The sequence below is a fragment of the Artemia franciscana genome, chromosome 7 (genome assembly GCF_032884065.1).
Source record: "Artemia franciscana chromosome 7, ASM3288406v1, whole genome shotgun sequence".
Lineage (NCBI taxonomy): Eukaryota > Metazoa > Arthropoda > Branchiopoda > Anostraca > Artemiidae > Artemia > Artemia franciscana.
Window position 1 is genome coordinate 32,039,978 of NC_088869.1, and position 25,846 is coordinate 32,065,823.

Below are 25,846 nucleotides of genomic sequence, written 5' to 3' on the forward strand. Positions count from 1 at the left end.
AAATTTAAGTGCCCTTAGCGTGAAATACTTTTAAAATGTTCGTGAATTTGCTTATTAAATAAACTTGTATGTGCAAAAATCTGTATCCTTTGGATTTCTTCTTCCACGTGTAGGTTACCATTTGAAATGGTAAGTTTTGGCAGCTCGTCAGGATTCAACTTGTACTCATCCTGGTAATCAAAGTCAGGGTCACATTTTCTACAATAAAATGTTACTTCATTTTCATTACATCTCCTCGTAAAGTCGACAGTACTAAGGATTGATTTTATAAAATACAAAAGTTTTAATTTGCTTATTTAAAGCAATGTGAAATACGAAACTTATTCGACTTATTTCTTGTTGCCTTGTAAAATGGTAGTGGTTAAAAGCAAAACTGAAAAATCTTGTTGTTTTGTTTTAATTAATATGTCAATAAATTCAGTAAATGCATCAGAGCCATGACGTAAAAGTTTCGTAGAATAGTCCAAAGACGAAGAATCATTTCTCCTCTATTTTAAGCATACTTTGAGAAAATATTTTCCTTTGAAGAGATGACTCTAGAAAATCATCATCTAGAATCAAACGTTTTTCCAAAGTCATTAGATTCTGTATGATTTTTTTGGTTCTGAAACCCAGTCGTTTCTATTCCTGACACTCTCACTACTGATGATAGACAAACAAGGATTCTTTCTCGCTAGTAACAAACTTACTCCATCATTATATGTTGATTCAGATCGTTGCCTTCAATATATTTAATTATTGCCTTTAATCTGTCTTGTAATCTTTGTATATGAATTATATACACTTTTGCTGCAGACAACCTCTTGTAATTTCTACTGTTACGTTAGGTACTCTAGGTTTGGTTTCACCACTGCTAGAGCCATCAACATCCAATAGAGTAAAAGTATCCATTACTAACGAATAATATCCTCGATGTTGACAGACGGAACTATTTTTCAATACTGAGGTGAGTGAACCGTAAAATCTAATATGCTACGTTTCTTTGACCTTCATAACCAGTGTTTGCTGGATTATAAAGTCCAACGGAACCAAAACAAGTCACGTTAGATTAAGTCATCTTCACCTGTAAATATTAGACCATGATCAGTTTGGACAATGTCCTTACTTAAGGGGGCCCTGAAGGTTTTTTTCCTAGCCCTCGCGGGGTTTTTAAAGAAAAACACTCTATTATGTAACATTTGCACAACTAAACAAACCTTATTAAGTAGCAACCAAAAATAATATTCTCTATCAAGTAACGTCCAAAGAAATTCTGAAGTAAACAAGCCCTGGCCCTCGTGGGTTTTTAAACACTCAAAGAAAAATCACTCTCTATTACGTAAGATACACCTGCATCTTTTTGAAAAAAAAATATTTCTTATTACTTAACATGCACCTGTGTCTTGAAGAAAATTAATAACACCTGTGTCTTAGGGGGATCGCCGTTAAACTTCTTCATCTTAAATTGTTAAATGAATAAAAGAGTAGCGGCTATTTTTCATTCTAAAATTGTTGAGGAGATGTTAATAATAGATGGCTTTTCAATAATTATAAGTCGTTTGGTCGTCACAGAATATTTTACTCAATAGCATTTTGCCAAAAGCTGATGTTTTGTGCAATCAAGTGGCAGAAAATGTGCAGTGGTGTTAGCTATTTTGCTATTTAAAAATGGTATTAGAACTGTTAATTTCTATTCAAATGAGCTTCTTTAATACTCTAGGCTAACTGGTTCGACACTAACACTCCTTGAGAAAAAAACGCGCATCCGTGACCATCCTTGTCTGAAATATTCTTTTTACAAGTTTCACATTTATACATATTTGAATTATAACGAATACAAAATTTTATAATAAGCTGAACCTGATGGCGGAATTTTACATGTGTTCCTCCCGATCTTAGAATATTCTATATCTTATACTAAAATTAGACAGTTCTTTTCTGGCTCTCAACTTTTGATCTCAACTTCGATCAACTTTTGATAGGTCAATTAATTTGAAAAGAAAATTATTCTGATGTATGTATTGTTACCAGAAATACATTTTTTAGTTTCAGTTACTGTTAGTAAGAGTCAGTCTTTACTTCGGCATCCGTTACTATGAACTATGCAACGATGCTTGTGTTTTGCGACCATCCTCTATAGTTGGAATATCCATGAGCTCAACTTGTTGCTCTGTAGGCTGATCACACGAGTTTATAAGAGGGAATCTCAGAACTAAGGCCCATATCTCCAAGTTACGGGCTAAAAACTTCCAGAAAATCATTATTTTCATGGTTTCCTCCATAATCTCGATCGTTATTACCGTATTGTTTTATTTTTGCGAATTCCCCCCTCCTCAGCGTCTATCAGAGACGAAAGAAGTTCCTTTACGCACCCATACATTTGGGCAGGAAAATTGTCTCTTTCGAACCCTATGTTTAGTTAGTTTGTTTATATCGTCTTGTAATTGTTATGTTTAATGTGTCTGCAAAAATCCCCTTGAGACTTTAGGACTCATTTGAGTCTTGTCATTTTGCTCTATACGCTATAATTTCTCAGGCGAAAATTAAGTGAGCCAGTTCATCAACCCGGTGGTGTTGTGAGGAGTATTTTAGTTACTTCATTAGAATGTGGTCTGGATTTGAATCACGACAAAAATGATTTGTTAATTTAGACGCCATGAAAATAGGATTTGCAAAATCATTTAAAGTCTCAGGTACAACAGTAGCAGATATATTACTGAAGTAAGTTTTTCCAATTTATGTTACTAGGCCAAGAACATAGTCAGAACCCAGACGCTTCTGGGGGAGGGGTAAAGATGTCATTTTAGTTTTTTTCATAGCCCTGAGCTAAGAATTATCTTAGTAAAGTTAAGACTGCAGACGTTTGTCTGATGTTTTTAGTTTGCTATTTTTTGTTCTTTTTCGCCAGGAAAGTGAAGGTTCAAATTATCCTACATACTCCCATCGTTGTGCCCTTTAAAATTTCATATGCATATTTATATTAAGAGTCCCCATTGCCAAGTCAATATTAACTGCATATTTTATGCAAGCTATTTTCATTTTTAGGAACCAATGCACGCCGCTTGGTATTACTACCTCTTGAACTGGGATCTCAGTACATAACTTTTGACACCTTCAAGTCAATTGGCTTTTTCGGAGTTTTTAGTCGATAGCTTGTTAGCCTTTTTTTGTGGCAAAATTGTTGTTTTATGCCATTCAATAGGGAAAATTTCCCTTTATTGTGGCGCAGTCGTTTTGTTACTTAAAAGGACGCTCGAGCTTCCAATTTTCATATGAATGAGACTTCTTCCGATTTTATAGGGCCATTTGGTTTGATGCGATCACTCCTGAAAAGAAAAACAAAAGAGCAAATAAACCCCCATCCTTGATTGGGAAAAATGTAACATTTCGCTTTATTTAGATAGGGGCTTAAAAACTTTGTATTAGAGTTCTGTGATATCTAAACGGTGTAACGTTCATATGGGATGTAATTTGTATAATTTTTCTTTTTCAAACTTTCTACGAATCGTAACATTTTGTGGACAACTATAAAATAAAAAACTTTAGATATTAGAATCGTCATAAAAAGCCATTTCTTATGTATATATTTAACGAAAATATTTGTTCTAGAGTTTTTGTTACTTCTAGCGCAAGGTTGCTCCGTACTTTTAGCTTTTTACCACAAGCTGGTTAATGACACTCTGCCCTTTTGGGGTGTATTAGAGCAGCACCATTACCGTCATTAGTGGTAAATATTACTTGACGTAAGGCCTTAATGGCAATTCATTCAGTTTTACCGTTGTAGAAAAGTGTTTTTTTTTTATCTTTATCTCTTTTTCCTTCAAAATTCCTTTTTCAAGCATATTGAAAAAAACCATTTGCGAAGTAAAAGTTTTTGCTTGAGCAATCAATCACTTTTTAGTGAAGAGTATATAGTCCACCTAGCCTTTTGGGGGGTTAGAGAGTTGCCAACACCCCTCTTATTTAATATTGTTTCATCTTTAATTTGATTAACGCTTGTAATTAGTGTCTGTTTAATATTTGGCTTCTTTGTTCATTTTAATTACTTTTCGGTTTTAAGTTTTATTTCTTCATTAGTAGTAGTCTCTGCTCATTGCTGGTTTGACATCTTATGCAAACTTATGCAATCTACTTATGCAATCTACTTATGCAAACTACTTTCTACTTATTTCAAGCTTCAAGTTTCATGTGCCCCTATTTTCTGTCTTTTACTCCCTATTTGGCAAGATTATGTAAGGCTCTCGAAAATGGTTGGTTTATTTATTGATTATTTTACCTTTGTTGTTATTTTTGTTATATGTTTATTTTTGTTTTATTTTTGTATTGTATGGTCGGTTGACCTGGATGAAGTACTGAGTTTGAAGTTAATAGCGTATTGCCCATAGATTCCTGGTTGAGGCAGAATTAGAATTAAATTTTATTAAAAATCAATGCTCCTAAAAACAAATATACCAACAAAACTAGTTAAGCGCAGGTAAAATCTATGTTTTTAGAAAAGCTCCAACAAAAATAAGCTCCATCTTGTAGATAAGCTCCAAAGAAGAAGTTAATTTATATAATTTTCCAGAGAAATTATGAAACGGATGTAAATAAACAGAGTTGTTTATTGAAAGTTTTGTTTCTCCGTTCATTTCTAAGATATGGTGAGAGTTGTTGGCTGAGAGAGGGCAGCTGTGTGGATAAAGCTGTCTAATGAGGCGTTGTATGGTGTGGTGGGAGGTAACCTTTAAAAGTCTCACGGATATTTCTGTACAACCCTGCGTCACAGAGTTGATTCTGTCCATTAGTCAGATACCTTTAAAGTAATATAGGGGGGAATTAAAAATTTATTATGATCAAATTTATATAAAATTCTATTTTTTAAGGATATCCTACTTCTATGGAGAATATTTCGATCTAAAAACAAAATCAATTGCGTTCGCAACCCTAAAGCCTTCCATTCCCGTCAATGTTTCAAAATTTAATGTATTTATTGAAGATGAGAGGTGGAATCTGACAAATGTCAAGAAAATACTAGGAAAAGATTCTCTCTACATTACAATTATGCGAAACCCTGTTGATCAATTTGAATCAATGTTTCATTTTATGGATATGAGAGAATTTTATAACGTATCCTCTTTTAAAGAATTCATCCAAAATTTAAAGAAAGATAAAATTAGGAGTGACAGATTTAAGGAGCTTTTTGGACGAAACCAAATTTCTTATACACTTGGACTCGATGAGGAATCTTTTGATAATGAGACAGCTATCAATGCATTCATAAACAAAGTTGATGACAGTTTCGATTTTGTAATGATAACAGAATACTTCGATGAATCAATAATCCTGTTGAACAATTTACTTGGAACGCATATTGGACAGATGCTATATGTCCCTAAACTTGAAAGACAAAAGGATATGAAGTACAAGCTATCTACAAATCAAAAAATATTACTGGAGAGATGGCTCAAAGCTGATGTAATGCTTTACAGCGCTTTTAGAAGGTATGCTCTTATTTTTATAATATTTTTCCTTGCTTGCAATTGCTTAGCAATATATATATATATATATATATATATATATATATATATATATATATATATATATATATATATATATATATATATATATATATATATATATATATATATATATATATATATATATATATATATATATATAGTGTCTGTCTGTTACACTATTTACAATAAATTAAGAAGAAAAAGAAAACTAAAAGAAAGAAGAAAAAACAGAAAAAACTAAAAAAAGGAAAAAAAGAAACAAGCTAAAAAATAAAAAGAAAAAACCTAAAAAAGGAAAAATCTAGGTGGCGCTGGGGGGGGGGCGCCTAGCTGACCCTCCACGTGTTGCTGTGGCGCGCAGCACCACAGCAGCGCGTGGCAGGTGTCAGCTAGTATATATATATATTCACTCGGTCCCTGACACTCGGCACGTGGGGAACCTTGAATATATTTGATTTTCAAATTACGAATTATTATTATTACAGTGCAATGCGGTGGAAAATCAGCAATTTGAATTGAATTAAGTAATTTTGGCGCGACTTGAATCCCTTTTTATCCTTCACAAAATCATGCATTTTATAGGATTTGTATTCTCATGGAATTTGTTCTGATTCTTGCAGTTGCTTCTCTTCTAACCGCAGATTTCTTTGCACATTATTTTGTTTACGATTTCATGTGATCCTTTTTTCACTCGACTTCTAGTCGCAGATTTTATTGTCCATTTCCTTTTTGATTCTTTGTAATGCTTGCTCTCGCAAGTCATCTAGCCACGGATGTCGTTGTGCTTCTGTTTGATTGACCATTACCTCAGACATTTTTCTATGCTCTTTGCTTTAGCTGTTCTGATTGACTCATTATATTGTATAATTTTCCATGATACAGATACAAAAAACACTTTTTCTAGCTTTCCCAAGCAATCATATTTTTGCTTTTACCAAGTTTTTATATAATTCAGTAGTAACCAGGCGTGAGAAATACCCCTCCACGGAAACTATCCCCCCGCGGAAAATACTCCTTCGTGGGAAATCCCCATTGGAAGAAGACTCCCTTGTGGAAAATATCCCCCTCCCTAGTGTGAAATTCCTCCTAGAAAATCCTCCCACGGAATCACACCCCCTCCCCCACTAAAAATTCTCCCCTAGGATTTTTCCTCGCGGGAAATACCCCCCCCCGAAAAATACCCCTCGTGGGAAATATCCCCTGAATAATTCCTCCAAAAAACCGTGGAAATACCCCCTGTAAAATTCCCCCCCCCACATGACTGGTTCGTCTCCAATCCCTTTGGACTTTAAAAAAAGGACTAGGACTCTCAATTTCCGATCTAATGAGCACACTATGAAGTTTCTGCGATCTTGAAGTGGACGTGTGGATGAGGAAGTGGCAGGCCCCCTCCTGTACGGAATAAGTTCTGCTCCCTTTGTGGTTTAATGTTAAACTTTACTTTCATAAACAGCGGAGACCAGAAATATTCCCAAAAATAACAAGGGAGTATATGTCAATTTCCCATTTTGATGCGTTTTTTTAAAGTTTATTTTGTGCCCCCCCCCTAAAAAAGAGCCTTTGCTGAAAAATACCTTTTTCTGGCTTTTAACAATCAAAAGTTAATCTTTTTCAAATGAAAGTACGCTAAGAAAAATTTTTCACCCGGGATTGTCCGCAAGAAATTGTCTGTGTGGAATTTTCTGCTAGAATGGAATTGTGTTTGGAGAATTTTCCTGGGGGGGTATTTTTAAGTGAAAAAACTCCACGGAGGAATTTTTCTGCTGGGGGAGGGTTTTTTCATGAAAGGGGAGCCGGATGTTTTCTGGGCAGGGGATAAACCCCTAGAACCCTAGGGGGATACCTTCCAACAGGTGCTCGTACTCGTATCCGGAACTTATTGGAAGTATATATCACCCCTCCTAAACTAAATATCATATGGCTTATAAAGCTAGGTATTGATTTTTAATCATTTTGCAAACCTTGTGTAAAAGCAAAGAATAGCTGACCCCCAACCACCCACTGCATTTCCTGGCTGAAGGACCTTGAAAGGGAGATCAACAAGGGTCTGCAAAGTCAAGTGCTATATTGTTTACCTTCTTTTCTGATTAATTAGCCCATGACGTGATTTCGATCACTCGATAAGTAACCAGCCCCAGAGGCATCATGCTTTTGGTATTTTATCTGTTTCTAGTTCAGTTATTTTTTTGTAATCAGAAAAACTAATAGTAAGTTTCTTATCCTTTTAAAATTCCTATAGTTTGTCATTCTCGCTTGTGTTATAGATTTTTGGGGAAAATATGATTATTCATAGGAGGGTGATACTCCTGTATTGTTGAGACATCCTCCAAGTGAGAAAATATTCCTGGAAGTGTGGCTCTAAAGATTTAGCCATTTTGTCGAATATAGATAAGGGTTAACTACAGATTAGAGTACCGTTTGGTAATAGCGGAAGGGTTTTTCTCCCCACTCCAACGCTGAACGCGAAGATCTGAGGTGATGTAAAAATAGAGACGTTCAAGCGAAATTCCCAAGTGAGGTTTTCTCCCCATAGAAATGAACTGGTAGATTACAAGCATATAACCTTACTAGTCATAATTTATAAAGGGTGTTTTACTTAAATGGTAAAAGAGGAGCCTCAGAATTACTCTGGCCCCCTCCTCTAACCAACAAATAGTTGTTCTGTAAGATTGAAAACAGTGGATACCTCTAAGCAAGTCTCACGCCCCTGCCTTATGCGTTGAGGAATTCTTGGTTAATTATAAAACTCAAGAGCTGAATTGACCAATGTAGTTATCGTATAATTACTTTGTCCTGGTTTTTGCAGTTGCTTTCAGTGGTAAGATTTCAGACGAGGGGCTTTTGGTTATCTTGGAAAGTAGTTGAATGATGTGAATGGAACTTTTAGGAATGGATACAGAGCTTAATGCTATGCGGAAAGGTATTATGAAGTACCACCGCTCCCTCTCCTAAGGTCATCGTCCCTTAATATTATTTGTGGGATAAGAATGAAACCTTAAGAAATAACCCTGATTAGACAACCTAAATTATGCCATAAAAATTAATTTTAGTAAATCAATGATAAAGCGTAATCACTACTAAGGATAAATGACACCCTGATTGATATCTGGTGTCCGCTCAGGGTTAGCTTAGCTGAGGAAAAGCGAAACATAGGGAAATGTTTTCTCAAAAACGCCTGCCAAAACGTGGCTGAAGAGTAGTGTGAGGAATGAATCAGTGTAAAATTTGTAATACGAAATCTCTTAGGGAATATTAAACCACTGAAATACGGCTTTAAATTGTAGAACACCTAGAACTTTAATTTCAGGAACTGAGGAGCATACATTGTTTAAGGCTGATTATTTGTTAGTTTCAACTGTTATGTTTTCTGGTGATTTGAATCTTTGCTGAAATGTAACCTACTTTGATTGCCTTTTTGGGTAGCTCATGACTTACTTTTAGGAAGCTTGAACAAAGAGTGGTCGGAAGGGTTATACAACAAACAAAAATATTTCGTGGTTTGAATAATCAACTTCACAGGTTCTGTAAAGTTTCAGTAAGACCTGAATTGGAGCCCAAAGATCCTAAGAAACGGTTTGGAATATTTAAAATTGAACTAAAAAGAAGTTTTAGGTAAGTTGTTTTATTTTTTCTTTGTCTTATTGATAATTGAAAAAAAAAAAAATCAATTTTCATCTTATATTTCCCAGTTTCTACTTACAGAGTGGAAACGATTTGGGAAAACCTTAAGAATGAGAATTTATTGCCTCAACTCAACTCAACACAACAACAAAATGAGGATACGCCCCAGTGGAGAGCAGAACGTGTAGTTGTTGGGGTAACAAACATAAGGATTGAACACTTCGACAAACAATCAACACAATAAAAAAATAAATGAATAGGTAAAATTAAATCACAAAGCAAGTAAATGAAAGTCTAGAAGAGAAAATAAAAGAAGAAAAGAAACAAAGTGAGAAAAAATGAATTCTGGCTAAGCAGCATATGCTTACCGGGTAAGCAGTACATGCCAACATGGACAAATAAAACATAAAAAAAGACCATATAAAGAGCTTATGCTACCACATCAAAGCTCTTATGTAAAATTAAATACTTTTTCTCTCAAAATATACTCGTTATGTCCAAATGATTTGGTTAGGATGTTTTCAATCTATATATATTTATTTGAGATTAACGGTATTTGATAACTAATCGAAAACCTAGACCTGCTGGAATTCAGATCAGAATTCAGGTTTATTTATTTATCAATAAACTAGCTGTTGGGGTGGCGCTTCGCGCCACCCCAACACCTAGTTGGTGGGGGCGCTTCGCGCCCTCCCCCCCCCCCCCCAAGCCCCCCCGCGCGCGTAAGTCGTTACGCGCCATATTAGTTACGCGCCATTGTAGTTGTGTCCCTATGTCCCACCTGTGAATATAGATATATATATATATATATATATATATATATATATATATATATATATATATACTAGCTGTTGGGGTGGCGCTTCGCGCCACCCCAACACCTAGTTGGTGGGGGCGCTTCGCGCCCCCCCCAAGCCCCCCCGCGCGCGTAAGTCGTTACGCGCCATAATAGTTACGCGCCATTGTAGTTGTGTCCCTATGTCCCACCTGTGAATATAGATATATATATATATATATATATATATATATATATATATATATATATATATATATATATATATATATATATATGGTTTTAACTACGTAAAACTTGCGAATATACAACATTCTTTGCTGTCCCATTGTCTTTGCATATAAATAGATTGTCAGGTTTACCGACTCTTGAACATGCAACATATAATGGTCCATGGGAAAACAATCTGTATTCAGATCTATACCTCATGATTCTAATGATTGCCCTTGAGCTTTGTTGATGGTGATTGCTAATCGACCATTCCCTGTCCCGGTGTCCCGGTCGTCATTTACATCCCCCTGTTTCCCCCGGTGTCCCCGTTGTAGTTGTGTATCTGTGTCCCGGTCGTCATTTATATTCCCTGTGTCCCGGTCGTCATTTGTATCCCGGTGTCCCGGTCTGTATATACATTCGTTTTTTAGTTTTGTTTTTCTCCTTTATTTTTTTCCTTTTTTTTTCTTTTTTAGCTTATTTAGATTTTTAGATTTTTTAGTTTTTTTATTAGTTTTTAGTTTTTTTTTCTTTTTAGTTTTTTTGTCCCGGTCGTCATTTATATCCCCCTGTTTCCCCCGGTGTCCCCGTTGTAGTTGTGTCCCTGTGTCCCGGTCGTCATTTATATTCCCTGTGTCTCGGTCGTCATTTGTATCCCGGTGTACCGGTCTGTATATACATTCGTTTTTTAGTTTTGTTTTTCTCCTTTATTTTTTTCCTTTTTTTTCTTTTTTAGTTTATTTAGATTTTTAGATTTTTTAGTTTTTTTATTAGTTTTTAGTTTTTTTTTCTTTTTAGTTTTTTTGTAGTTTTTACCTTCTTTTTAGTTTTGTTAATTTTTTTTTTTACTTATGTCCTGGTCGTCATTTATACTCCCTGTGTCCCGGTGCTTTGTTGATTGCTAATCGAACATTCCTTTTGTCCTGGTCGCTTTCTCTTTGAGTGTCGTCATTTATTTTTTTCTTTTTTAGTTCTTTTAGTTTTTACCTTTTTTAGTTTTTTTTAGTTTTTTAGATGAAAATTTTTTTTAGTTTTTTCCTTTTTTTCTTTTTAGTTTTTTATTGGTTTTTACCTTTATGTTAGCTTATTTTTCAGTTTTTTCCTTTTTTTTTATTTTTTTTTTATTTTTTATTTTTTTTAGTTTTTTACCTTTTTTTAGTTTTTTTAGTTTTTTTAGTTTTTTTAGTTTTTTAGCTTTTTTACTTTTTTTATTAGTTTTTAGTTTTTTTGTAGTTTTTGCCTTTTTTTAGTTTTTTCAGTTTTTTTTTTAGTTTTTTATTGGTTTTTACCTTTATTTTAGCTTATTTTTCAGTTTTTTCCTTTTTTTTAGTTTTTTTTAGTTTTTAGTTTTTTTAGTTTTTTACCTTTTTTTAGTTTTTTTAGTTTTTTTAGTTTTTTAGCTTTTTTATTTTTTTTATTAGTTTTTAGTTTTTTTGTAGTTTTTGCCTTTTTTTTAGTTTTTTTAGTTTTTTAGCTTTTTTATTAGTTTTTAGTTTTTTTTGTAGTTTTTGCCTTTTTTTAGTTTTTTTAGTTTTTTAGCTTTTTTATTTTTTTTATTAGTTTTTAGTTTTTTTTGTAGTTTTTGCCTTTTTTTAGTTTTTTCAGTTTTGACGTCACCTGATCCAGTTTTTTCAGGTGACGTCACCTGATCCACGATCCACAGATCCACAGACAACTTATTTTTATATATATAGATAGTTTTTTTTTTTTACTTATGTCCTGGTCGTCATTTATACTCCCTGTGTCCCGGTGCTTTGTTGATTGCTAATCGAACATTCCTTTTGTCCTGGTCGCTTTCTCTTTGAGTTTCGTCATTTATTTTTTTCTTTTTTAGTTCTTTTAGTTTTTACCTTTTTTAGTTTTTTTTAGTTTTTTAGATGAAAATTTTTTTTAGTTTTTTCCTTTTTTTCTTTTTAGTTTTTTATTGGTTTTTACCTTTATGTTAGCTTATTTTTCAGTTTTTTCCTTTTTTTTTAGTTTTTTTTTATTTTTTATTTTTTTTAGTTTTTTACCTTTTTTTAGTTTTTTTAGTTTTTTTAGTTTTTTAGCTTTTTTACTGTTTTTATTAGTTTGTAGTTTTTGCCTTTTTTTAGTTTTTTCAGTTTTGACGTCACCTGATCCAGTTTTTTCAGGTGACGTCACCTGATCCATCCACAGACAGACAGACAACTTATTTTTATATAGATAGATATATATATATATATACTAGCTGATGGGGTGGCGCTTCGCGCCACCCCAACACCTAGTTGGTGGGGGCGCTTCGCGCCCACCCCCAAGCCCCCCCGCGCGCGTAAGTCGTTACGCGCCATAATAGTTACGCGCCATTGTAGTTGTGTCCCTATGTCCCACCTGTGAATATAGATAGATTTCCTTTTTTTTTATTTTTTTTTTATTTTTTATTTTTTTTAGTTTTTTACCTTTTTTTAGTTTTTTTAGTTTTTTTAGTTTTTTTAGTTTTTTAGCTTTTTTACTTTTTTTATTAGTTTTTAGTTTTTTTGTAGTTTTTGCCTTTTTTTAGTTTTTTCAGTTTTTTTTTTAGTTTTTTATTGGTTTTTACCTTTATTTTAGCTTATTTTTCAGTTTTTTCCTTTTTTTTATTTTTTTTTAGTTTTTAGTTTTTTTAGTTTTTTACCTTTTTTTAGTTTTTTTAGTTTTTTTAGTTTTTTAGCTTTTTTATTTTTTTTATTAGTTTTTAGTTTTTTTTTGTAGTTTTTGCCTTTTTTTTTAGTTTTTTTAGTTTTTTAGCTTTTTTATTAGTTTTTAGTTTTTTTTGTAGTTTTTGCCTTTTTTTAGTTTTTTTAGTTTTTTAGCTTTTTTATTTTTTTTATTAGTTTTTAGTTTTTTTTGTAGTTTTTGCCTTTTTTTAGTTTTTTCAGTTTTGACGTCACCTGATCCAGTTTGTTCAGGTGACGTCACCTGATCCACGATCCACAGATCCACAGACAACTTATTTTTATATATATAGATAGTTTTTTTTTTTTACTTATGTCCTGGTCGTCATTTATACTCCCTGTGTCCCGGTGCTTTGTTGATTGCTAATCGAACATTCCTTTTGTCCTGGTCGCTTTCTCTTTGAGTTTCGTCATTTATTTTTTTCATTTTTAGTTCTTTTAGTTTTTACCTTTTTTTAGTTTTTTTTAGTTTTTTAGATGAAAATTTTTTTTAGTTTTTTCCTTTTTTTCTTTTTAGTTTTTTATTGGTTTTTACCTTTATTTTAGCTTATTTTTCAGTTTTTTCCTTTTTTTTAGTTTTTTTTTATTTTTTATTTTTTTTAGTTTTTTACCTTTTTTTAGTTTTTTTAGTTTTTTTAGTTTTTTAGCTTTTTTACTTTTTTTATTAGTTTTTAGTTTTTTTTTGTAGTTTTTGCCTTTTTTTAGTTTTTTCAGTTTTTTTTTTAGTTTTTTATTGGTTTTTACCTTTATTTTAGCTTATTTTTCAGTTTTTTCCTTTTTTTTTAGTTTTTTTTTAGTTTTTAGTTTTTTTAGTTTTTTACCTTTTTTTAGTTTTCTTAGTTTTTTTTAGTTTTTTAGCTTTTTTATTTTTTTTTATTAGTTTTTAGTTTTTTTTGTAGTTTTTGCCTTTTTTTAGTTTTTTTAGTTTTTTAGCTTTTTTATTAGTTTTTAGTTTTTTTTGTAGTTTTTGCCTTTTTTTAGTTTTTTTAGTTTTTTAGCTTTTTTATTTTTTTTATTAGTTTTTAGTTTTTTTTGTAGTTTTTGCCTTTTTTTAGTTTTTTCAGTTTTGACGTCACCTGATCCAGTTTTTTCAGGTGACGTCACCTGATCCATCCACAGACAGACAGACAACTTATTTTTATATATATAGATATATATATATATATATATATATATGTTTTTAACTACGTAAAACTTGCGAATATACAACATTCTTTGCTGTCCCATTGTCTGTGCATATAAATAGATTGTCAGGTTTACCGACTCTTGAACATGCAACATATAATGGTCCATGGGAAAACAATCCGTATTCAGATCTATACCTCATGATTCTAATGATTGCCCTTGAGCTTTGTTGATGGTGATTGCTAATCGACCATTCCCTGAGTCGCCATCGTCATTTATATATCCCCCTGTGCACCCCGGCGTCCCCTTTGTAGTTATGTCCCTGTGTCCCGGTCGTCATTTATATTCCCTGTGTCCCGGTCGTCATTTGTGTCCCGGTGTTCCAGTCTGTGATTTCTCTTTGAGTGTCCCGGGCGTCATTTATATTCCTTGTGTCCCGGTGTCCTGGTCGTCATTTATATCCCCCTGTGCCCCCCGGCGTCCCCATTGTAGTTGTGTCCCTGTGTCCCGGTCGTCATTTATATTCCCTGTGTCCCGGTCGTCATTTGTATCCCGGTGTCCCGGTCTGTATATACATTCGTTTTTTAGTTTTGTTTTTCTCCTTTATTTTTTTCCTTTTTTCTTTTTTTTCTTTTTTAGTTTATTTAGATTTTTAGATTTTTTAGTTTTTTTATTAGTTTTTAGTTTTTTTGTAGTTTTTACCATTTTTTTAGTTTTTTTAGTTTTTTTTTTTACTTATGTCCTGGTCGTCATTTATACTCCCTGTGTCCCGGTCGTCATTTGTGTCTCGGTGCTTTGTTGATTGCTAATTTATATTATATTTATATTTATATTTTTTATATTTATTAATATTTTTTTAGTTTTCTTTTTCTCTTATTTTTCAGTTTTTTCCTTTTTTTTAGTTTTTTCTTTTTTAGTTTTTAGTTTTTTTTTGTTTTTTACCTTTTTTTAGTTTTTTTAGTTTTTTTAGTTTTTTAGCTTTTTTAGTTTTTTTTATTAGTTTTTAGTTTTTTTTTAGTTTTTGCCTTTTTTTAGTTTTTTCAGTTTTTTTTAGTTTTTAGTTTTTTACCTTTTTTTAGTTTTTTTTAGTTTTTTAGCTTTTTTAGTTTTTTTTCTTTTTAGTTTTTTTTGTAGTTTTTACCTTTTTTAGTTTTTTTTCTTCTTTTGTATTAGTGTGAAATAATTCAGACGTCATATGCGGACAAACACGACGTCACTCGACAGACAGACAGACAGACATAACCCACAAACAACTTATTTTTATATATATTTATTCATATTTTTTTAGTTTTCTTTTTCTCTTTTATTTTTCAGTTTTTTCCCTTTTTTTAGTTTTTTTCTTTTTTAGTTTTTAGTTTTTTTTAGTTTTTTACCTTTTTTCAGTTTTTTTTAGTTTTTTTAGTTTTTTAGCTTTTTTATTTTTTTTATTAGTTTTTATTTTTTTTGTAGTTTTTGCCTTTTTTTATTTTTTTCAGTTTTTTTTTAGTTATTAGATTTTTACCTTTTTTTTAGTTTTTTTTAGTTTTTTAGCTTTTTTAGTTTTTTTTTCTTTTTAGTTTTTTTTGTAGTTTTTACCTTTTTTAGTTTTTTTCTTCTTTTGTATTAGTGTGAAATAATTCAGACGTCATATGCGAACAAACATGACGTCACCTGATCCATCCACAGATCCACACACAGACAACTTATTTTTATATATATAGATTTACAACAACCACCTCAACTTACTCTCCCCCGTAAGATAAGATTCTATGGCCAGGAAAAAAAGGGAAACAGAATGAAACAAATACATCAAAGAAACATTTTAGCATAACGCATTCACACCTTCAAGATGACCCACATACACACACACATAAAAAAAAATCCATAATCTAGTCGCTAACCTAAACAATGCCAAAAATCACGAGCTAGTCAGGAGAGTAGTGTATGATTCCACCAGCTCAATTAAACAGCAAACCGTATCCGGAGACATCAACTCCAAGGAAAACCAGGGAAACTTAATTATTAGCGAGAAGTTCTCGGACGTAGTTTTTGAAGACACCAAACGAGTGGCAGCTCTGTGCAGACTCTTGGAGTGTTCCATGCCATGTTACAAGCTATCAGAGGGTTGGAGTCAGACCGTAGTGATGGAGTATAAGGTTTGTCTAAATTACTGGAAGTGCAGAAATGATTATTTGATTACTGCAAAGTAAAAGATATAGAAGTACACAGGGCGGCAGAAAGGTGACCATGCAACTTGAATAAAAAGAAAGAAGTACAAGGCAAAAAATAAAGAAATTTCAAGTCAAGCAAGGGTTGAAGTAAGTAACGGTTAGCGTTCCATATACGAGTCATTGCTTTATCATAGAGTTTTCGGAACTGGCTTCAGTGACAAGGGAAAAAGTCGACATCCAAATAATAGAACAATATGAAACATAAGACTGAACTAGGCTATAAAATAGGATACTAAGGATTCCACCTGAAAATATGTGATTAAGTTTTCTAAGGGTCCCGAGGGGTCTGGTTAATATAGTGCTTGAAAGAAAGATTTCCATCGAGCAAGATGCATAGTAATCGATCCTTAGGTCTGCGTAGGAAACCTCTCGATAAGTCTATATCATTTAAATCAGAGCAAGCCTTTGAAACTCTTTCGAAAATGAGAAAAAATGACTTTCAAACATTTAAGGAAAAGTAATTAAGAGCAAACCACTGTATAAGTCATTCAGAAAGCGAAATCATCTTTGAATGGAATCAGACTCAGTTCTACCGGCTATGGAAAGAGTACTGTCATCAGTAAAAGCAATAAGTTAATCCAGGAAGACAAACTCTTGTCACAATTAGTGACGGATGCGGGTTGACAAAGACGACAGCAAGTGGTAGTTATAGATTTTTAATCGTGTTTATGAGGTCATTAACAAAGAATAAAAAGAATATCGGCCAAATTGCAGATCCTTGCGGAATGCGAAACTCACGGGTCAGAAGAGAGCGGATCAATCGAGCTGAATTGACCAGATAAATGTGATTGATACCAAGAATAGGTACTCCCTCGTGTGCCAATATTTACAGAATAAGAACGACTTACAAAGGAGACTGTATTTTCCCAATAGGCCTATTATCAAAGTAAGAAACAAACGCATCTTTAACTTTTAGCTCACCCTCTACATCAAAACAATTGAAGGTACAGAAGGAGGCTATATATTGCAACCAGGCTAACTTTTGAGTGTAGTTTTGGCTTTCTTTATAACATGTTGTTTGTTGAAGCTGCAGGCAGCCTTATTAGTTTCAAAATCTAGCAAATTTGCATTTATTATATTTGCAATTTTCATATCCATGTAAGAAAAGACAAGACAGATCTCGCCAGGAACTAGCTCACTCAACAGTTTTACAGGGCACCAAGGCAAATTTACGAATTTCGCAATGCCAAATCGTGAAGCTTCGTTCTCGCATTTATAGCGAGGGATGCACCAGCAATACATCATAATATATTTCATGAATTAGTAGTCCCTAATGATGATAGCTTTAGTTTATTAGTCAATCGATACAAAAGAGTATTGATGTAACTGCTTTAACTACATTTTTTTCGAAGGTTCGAAGGAAGTACGAGGGATCCATAATAATTTATCTTTTATTAATGCTTTATACACATGACAACCTCAATTTATTGATTTAAAAAAAAATAAACAGCAGCTCTTGCTGTTCATGTCGCAAAAGTTTTCTTGTTGCTCAACTAACCACAGTATCCAAATTGGTAAAATTCTAGTTAATTGACTTCTTGCTATCTCAGAAAGGGTTTAGGTTAGGAAAATGAAACTTTCAGGGATGGGTCTACAGGCTAAAGTATGTCCCGGGAAGGTATTTTAAAGTACCCACGTCAACTCCTTCTTCCTCTAGAGGGCCCTAAAATTTGCCTACATGACAGGTTGATAATTGAAATTTTGACAAAACAACATTTTACCTTAACTTTCAGTTACTAGCTGCTTTTTCTCTGCCTTTAGTTCTGAAAATACAATTCCTGTTATTTGAGTAGAATTTTGAGCCATATCAATGTTTTTTTTCAAAAATTTAGGAAATGTATTTGCATATCTTTAAAACATTATAAAATGGAATTGAGCAAAGTTATGAAGCTGAAAACAATTTTGTTGTACTTAAATTAAGCAGAAGATCTATTTTGCAATGTTTCACTTTTGTAAAACACATATTTTTAAAGGTCATCAAAAGTCAGGGCCCTCTAGAGGGAGAAGGAATGGAGGTAGTTGCTTCAAAATACCTTCCCGGGACATACTTTAATCTGTAGATTCATACCTGAAAGTTTCATTTTCCTAACCTAAACCCTTTCTGAGAGAGCAAGAAGTCAATTAACTAGAATTTTACCTCCAAATTAACCACAAGGTCCAGGGACCAAACCATTTCCAAATAAATTTAACTAGTTTCATAACTCAGCATAAAAGTTGCTTCCACAATTTCAAAAATCACTAGATTTCTTTCTACTGAATTTCACATTCAGTAGAATTTCACTGCTACTAAATAATAATATATTAGATAGTTATTGTTAGCCGATACGGAATCAGGTTAGTTCCAAGTATGTGAAAAAGCCAAGTCACCTCCTCAAAAAATAGAATAAAATTAAATCTAACGACCAACTTAGGTCACCAGAGATTAAAAATGTGAAAATAAATATAATCCGAGTAGTTTAGATGTTTACACCATCAAATCTAGTTCAGTACTGAACTAGAATGATGCTTTGTAGAATGCATAAGAACGAACGAATGAGGCAGAATCAACAGAGAGCTCTCGTAGAATAGTCGGCGTTCGCCCACTCTTTTAACCACTACTAACAATCAATCAAAATCGACTAGTTGTAGTCTTGGCCTAGCAACCAGCACCCTTAAGAGCCTATCATCAATATGGAAACGTATATCACTATCAAAATAAGGTCCGGCTCTTTAACTCTCTCATAATTCCCGTTGCTGTAAGTGCAAGTGAAACTTGGTCAATTAAAAAGGATAACAAACGCCGAATCTCCGCATTTGAAACAAATGTACCCGCTTTTTACCTCCGTCGCATAGTAAGAATAACCTACATTGACTGAGTATTTAATGAAGACCTCCGTAAACTCCTCCACTGCTCATGCGCTATCATGAACCAAATTAGGAGTCAGAAACTCTGCTGGCCTGGTCATATCCAACGAATGACATCAAATAAACTCCCAGAAATCACATTGTCATATTGTAGATGATACAACAGTGTCATCTACAAATGTAATTGCAAGCACATTAAAAAATGAATTATTTTGCACAAAAAATAAAGATAGTAAAACCTAAAACGATGAGAACCAAAGTCTCATGGTAAAGTCAAACTTGAAACGAACATTATTGAATATGGATTAATAAGTGAAACTTTATGCTTAATTTCCAAAAAAGTTGGAAAAACGGACGAAAATTAAGAAGATTTATCAACTCAAAAAATAACTAATACTACTTGGAATGAATAAATGAAACCTTTAAAAAACAGAAATTAAAATAGTTATCGAAATAATTTTCAAACGAAACGAAATAATCTAACAAAGATTGAATATAAACTAAATATTTGATAAATTAATATTTGAAACCTAGAACGCACAGAAATAAAAATGAACAGTCAAGTCAAATTTAAAACGAAAAGAAATAATCACAATAGGCTATTTCAAACGATGAGTAGTGTTAGGCTGTTGGTGAGTAAGTTATCAAGTCATTCGGTGATGGACTTTCACTTGCTGAAGGAAAAATTGACTTCAACAAATTTTTTATATATATATTCTTTTTAATATTTTATACTCTCTCTAGACACTGCAAGTTAAAGCATTTGATATAATTCAGTTACCCCAGTGATGTCATGGTATTACGCCATTAGAAGCAGAAAGCAATTATGCTTTAACTTCTTTCCTTAACGATCTTAAACTGTTATTGAAAAAGTTCAAAAACATTGTGACCAGCTGTCACAGATCTATTAAAAAAATCTAAGGGAAACAACTATTATCAAATAACAAATTTTCAATTAGCTTATTGTAGCCAGTAAAATGCATTTCAGTTTAAATTATCTTGCATAATCTATTGCTGCTTAAAGGAAATGAATTTCCAAACAGACACCCGAAAGACCACTGAAATTTTACAAAATGGAAAAAATTTAACAGCTACTAATTCTTCAGAAAAAGATGTCCTTGAAAATAATATTACCGTTAATGCGCCAAGCAAAAATGTGCCGTGTGTTGATGAGACCAAGTTTTTTGAGGGGTTTGATAATGGGAAAGAGTCAAGGAATAACACTAATGTAGTAATCATTCCAGAAAAAGCTGCATCGAATAGAAACGAATGTTGCGATGACTTTTTTTCAGGAAATAAAATGTTGGATGTTGGGGCCAGTATGTTGTTAGCCAAACAAAATTTTGGATACAATGATTGGTCCAACCATAACTTCTGTCAAGATGATGCTACTAGGCGTGGATCAAACACTACTTTTTGTTCCAATGATGACGGATTAAACTTGGCTAGCAATCCTGAACTAGTCAAAACACGCGACAATGATAATAATGTTCTAATTGTTTCGGGAGAAGAAGCATTAATTAGAACTGAATCTAAAAGAAACTCAACTAAAAGAAAAGCATCGGAAGCGATTTTATGCTTAAAGCAGAATGGAAATTTGAACAAGAGAAATAAATTAAATGTAGACGAACCTCAAAGTGAAATACTTCCGTCAAATAATTTATGTGCACTTTCTGGAGAAGAAGCAATAATTAGAAACGAACAATCTATAAGAAACTCAACTAAAAGAAAAGCATCGGAAGAGATTTTATGCTTAAAGCAGAATGGAAATTTGAAAAAGAGAAAGAACCTCAAAGTGAGGTCGGTAGATGACGTGAGTGACGTAGGTGAACCTCAAAGTGAAATACTTCGGTCAGATAATTTATGTGCACTGACCCTAGATAACGAAATCGATTGTATTGTTAAAGACGGTTGTGTCAAAAATACATTAGACTGTGATTTTCAACCATCCGGAGTAGCAGAGGCATCGCTTAAGGATAAAACTATTTCCGAAATAACTTTTAATTTACAAACCGAAAAAATAAAGGGTATGTTAGATGAAAAAAGCAGCGAGTTTTCTTTTGTTTCCAGGATTTCTACTCAGGGGTCAAACATCTTGAATGAGTGCACAGAGGAAAAGAGTATTCCTCTCACTGCCCCAATGGATCGATGTTTTGATAACCCTACCACTGGAGGTCTATTGAATGATTTAGCTTTGAGCCCTGAAGATAAAGGTAGCTTGAAAGAAACCTCAGCCGATGACAAACCCACCACTGGAGATATATTGGACGGTTTGGCTTTGAGCTCTGAAGATGAAGATAACTCAAAGGAAAAGGTTATTATCACTGAGCATGCTCCGTGCGATTCTTATGTTCAATATTCTTCAATTTTTGATCCAGAAAGCAGTAGAGTGCGGACCCCTGGAGAAAATTACCCACTTAAAAAGGATAAGGAAACTTCTAAAGAAGATTTTAATCCTAAAATAAGAAAAGAAAGAAAGTTTAGTTCTGAGAGTTCTAGTGACGATGATGACAGTTCTAGTGACGATGATGAAGGTTCTAAGGTATCTGAGAGTGATGATAATAGTAGTTCATCAAGTTCTGATTCAGAGCACACTGTAGTTAAAAATCCTAAGGAGTTTAACGCACCACAATATCATAACAATGATATAAATAATTCCAAAGAGGACTGTGATTTCAAAATGGAACAAGAAAAAAACAATCTAACTGAGAACTCTGTTATGAGGATAAAGGGTAAGTCTGCAAACGTCAATAGAAGAAATATAGCTGAAATTGATGAAGGTAGATTGAAAGAAACCTCAGCTGATGACAAACCCAACACTGGAGATACATTGTACGATTTGGCTTTGAGCTCTGAAGATGAAGATAACTCGAAGGAAAAGGGTAGTATCACTGAGCATGCTCCGCATGATTCTTATGTTCAAGATTCTTCAATTTTTGATCCAGAAAGCAATAGCGTACCGACCCCTGGAGAAAATTACACACTTAAAAAGGATAAGGAAAATTCTAAAGAAAATTTTAGTCCTAAAATAAGAAAAGAAAGAAAGTTTAGTTCTGAGAGTTCTAGTGACGATGATGACAGTTCTAGTGACGATGATGAGGGTTCTAATGATTCTGAGAGTGACGATAATAGTAGTTCATCAAGTTCTGATTCAGAGCAAACTGTAGTTAAAAATCTTGAGGAGTTTAACGCACCAAAATATCATAACAATGATATAAATAATTCCAAAGAGGACTGTGATTTTGAAATGGAACAAGAAAAAAACAATCTAAGTGAGAACTCTGTTATGAGGATAAAAGGTAAGTCTACGAACGTCAATAGAAGAAATATAGCTGAAATTCATGAAGGTAGCTTGAAAGAAACCTCAGCCGATGACAAACTCACCAAGGGAGGTATATTGGACGATTTGGCGTTGAGCTCTGAAGATGAAGATAACTCGAAGGAAAAGGGTATTATCACTGAGCATGCTCCGTGTGATTCTTATGCTCAATATTCTTCAATTTTTGTTCCAGAAAGAAATAGCGTACCAAACCTTAGAGAAAATTACCCACTTAAAAAGGATAAGGAAAATTCTAAAGGAGATATTAATCGTAAAATAAGAAAAGAAAGAAAGTTTAGTTTTTCGAGTTCTGAGAGTTCTAGTGACGATGATGAGGGTTCTAAGGAATCTGAGAGTGATGATAGTAGTAGTTCATCAAGTTCTGATTCAGAACATTTAACTACAGTTAAAAATCCTAAGAAGTTTAACGCACCACAATATCATAACAATGATATAAATAATTCCAAGGAGGGCTGTGATTTCAAAATAGAACAAGGAAAAAACAATCTATCTGAGAACTCTGTTATGAGCATAAAGGGTAAGTCTGCGAACGCCAATAGAAGAAATATAGCTGGAATTGTTAAGACTGATGAACAATTCCCTAGTAACAGTGCAGAGCCAGAGATTGGTAAAAACCGCATAAATACAATAAAAAATTGCCCTTTTCCCATAAGGGAAGATAAGAAAAAGCCTAAGAAAACGGGACGAAAGAGAAAATCCTCTCTTGATTTGTTATCAATGGATCCAAAAGAAAAAGAAAAAAGAGAAAAAAGAAATGTTTATGCGGCAAGAAGCCGCGAAAAGAAAAGAAAAATGACGCAATTCTATGAAGAACTTTTAAAGAAAATTGAAGCTGAAATTCGAAAGTACGATAAAAAAATAGAACACTACAAGAAAAAAGAACACACGAATATATCAGGAGGCCATTTTCAGAAAAACTCTACTTTCTAAATAATGAACACTTAGCTAAACAGTTGTCTAGATGAATTACTGAGAAAGATTTTAATAGCCATTGATTGGTTAGTTTTGTCCAATTTGAATAAATATTAAAAATATGGTAATGAAAGCTTTTTTTCTTGCTCGTGTAAATTATTCTTGTATCTTCGAGACACAAGCAGAAACGAAGAAGTGTACTACCTATCAACAAGGGAGAATCAAATCACCGTTTACAATATGGTTTTAAGATCGCAACTGAATATTCTAGTGTTCTTGTTTTACCTTTCCTATATCGGTGTCCAGTTTGACCGCCGGGGTCCCTAATTTTGTAAGTCTGTTTGAGCGCAATAGCAAACAGAAGAGGTTATCAGAGCTCTATGAGGTTGCTGCATCGGATGCAACTTGGGGAGGAACGAACTCTAGCCCGTAGGATCTTAAAACACGTTTTGGAAAAAACCATTCAAATGAAGACAAATTGCCATTTGAATCTGATTCAGGAATAGTAGTTGTTGGTTCAGCTATTCTTGCTGGTAAAAGAAACAAGGCTATGTGAATTTCGAAAAGTAGCCTGAAACCCCTTAAAAACGGTATCTGGCTGGAATGAAAATTACACCATTGAAGTTGCCATAGGCGTAAATCTTATGTTACAGTCACCCATCTCACTTTTTTTGCACAAGCAGCACGGATAAGTCCCTTCTCTTTTTCTCTTCTTCATTTTTATTTCTTTGACACTAGTTGGGCACTGAAATATCATAGAGAGATGTTTAAGAGCTCATTTGAAAGGTTATCGTTATGTCAAAGTGATTTTTATAGGTTTGGCTAATATTAAAAAAAGGTAATATTAAACTAATGCAAATTTTGACTAAAACTGCAACTTCATATACAAGATAGTTTAACACACTTATCTTTAACAAGGTAATAAACACACTTTTCCTTTGAAAACCTGCTTTTTTGGAGTCTGATGTCATATTTAAGTGACACCGTTGCCTGATTCCCCGTGGCTTGTTCTTAAAGTAGGTTTCAGCAAAGAAAAGGCCAAAGGCTTTTATCTCTGCGGGAAATGTTTTATACTGTTGTACTAAAGCGCTTTAAGAAGGAACGTCATACAAAAAATTTTTACTAAAATACTTCGGTGGTGAATGAGCCACGGAAATATTTCCATTACATAATTATTTCCTTTTATTACTCCGCTATTAGGACACTGCAATATCTTAGTCATTTTTAAGGGCTCATTTGAATTCCATTAAACGCTGACTAAAAAATTAATGATTGATGCTATTAAAATTGTATTCTCCCCTCCTACTGAATTGATACTGAACGCTAAAACTTATAATCTTGTTTGTTTGTTCTCTTTTTGAGAGAATCGTTATTGTTATCAATAAGAAAGTGGAGTGCCAAGGATCTTGTAATGCTAAACATAAGAACAAAAAGCAAAATATCATTTTACAATGGTCAAAAATATTAAGCCCTTGTAGTCATTTATTCGTCTGATAGCTATTGGTCTGTCATTGCAATCCAAGATACGACATAGCATCAACTAAAAAATTTATACCATCCATCCCTTTAAATGCTTCAAACATACATAATTATGCACAGGCAAATATACTAGCTATATATTCCTTTCAGATTAGATACAAATTTATTGTATAATACTGCTACTACCACCAGTACTACTGCTAATAATTACTCACTGCAGTACCAAGCCGCCTGAAGCCAATATAACTACTTACTATTTCCCTCCATCTCAATCTATTCAAATCCTTCCTCTTTGCACCTTCCCAAGAAGTTCCAGTTTCCTTCAGATCGGTCCTTACGACTTCCTCCCACCCAATTTGGGGACTATCTACTTTTTGCTTAGCCCTAGACAGTTGGCTGACAACTACTGCTACTAATAATAATAATAACTCACCGCAGCACCAGGCCGCCTGAGGCCAACCCAGCTACGCATGCTCCTCCTCCAACCCAATCTATTCAAGGCCTCCCTTTTTAGACCCTCCCAGGAAGTTCCCATTTCCTTTAAATCTTTATTTATGACATCCTCCCACCCCAGACGAGGACGACCTGCTATCCGTTTAGCCCCAGACGGTTGGCCAAAAAGGACAATCTTCGTCAATCTGTTATCTTTCATCTGCTGAATGTTTGCTGACAAGGAAAACCTTTGGCAATCTGTCATCCTTCATCTGCAGAACACATCCTAACCATTCCAACCTTTCTCTCGCTATAGCCTTTGAAAGCGAAATTGAACCAAATTTTTCATTAATCATTGAAATTATTATGGCCTCAGAAAAAGCGATAGTTCCAGAACTAGTACAAGACGGGGACTAAAATATCCCCTGTATTTAATTTTGGGTACCTAACTGTCGTTTATGATTGGGTGTGATGCTTGTTGTCGCATGTCTTCAAAGTGTTCTTGGGAATTGAGATTCATTAAGGATCACCATTGCCTCTAATATTTTTTTTTTAGCATTTTCCTTTAGCTGTTAGATTTGGTCTTTTTGTCTTGGATGGTCCAAGTTGTTGAACAATTACTTGAACTGGAATTTTTTATATTGACAATGAAATCGATATTGATAGTCCTGAAATTTTGATCAAAGGGATTTGATTGTCCATATTTGATTGTCCACGTAGTTGTTCTT

At 33.4% G+C, this 25,846-nt stretch overlaps 1 protein-coding gene across 2 annotated transcripts in view; it reads left to right on the top strand.

Annotated features, from left to right (window-relative positions):
- The first annotated feature begins 1,851 nt into the window (after positions 1-1,851).
- Positions 1,852-25,846, top strand: part of LOC136029168 (galactose-3-O-sulfotransferase 3-like) — a 29,470-nt gene continuing 5,475 nt past the window's right edge. Inside the window, exons 1-3 of one of the 2 annotated variants that reach the window (XM_065707279.1) lie at positions 1,852-2,700; positions 4,845-5,462; positions 8,922-9,092. In XM_065707279.1, coding sequence (XP_065563351.1) covers positions 2,636-2,700; positions 4,845-5,462; positions 8,922-9,092 — 854 coding nt within the window. In that variant the 5' untranslated portion in view covers positions 1,852-2,635. The remainder of the gene's footprint in view (positions 2,701-4,844; positions 5,463-8,921; positions 9,093-25,846) is intronic. The other variant, XM_065707280.1, reaches the window with a different exon arrangement.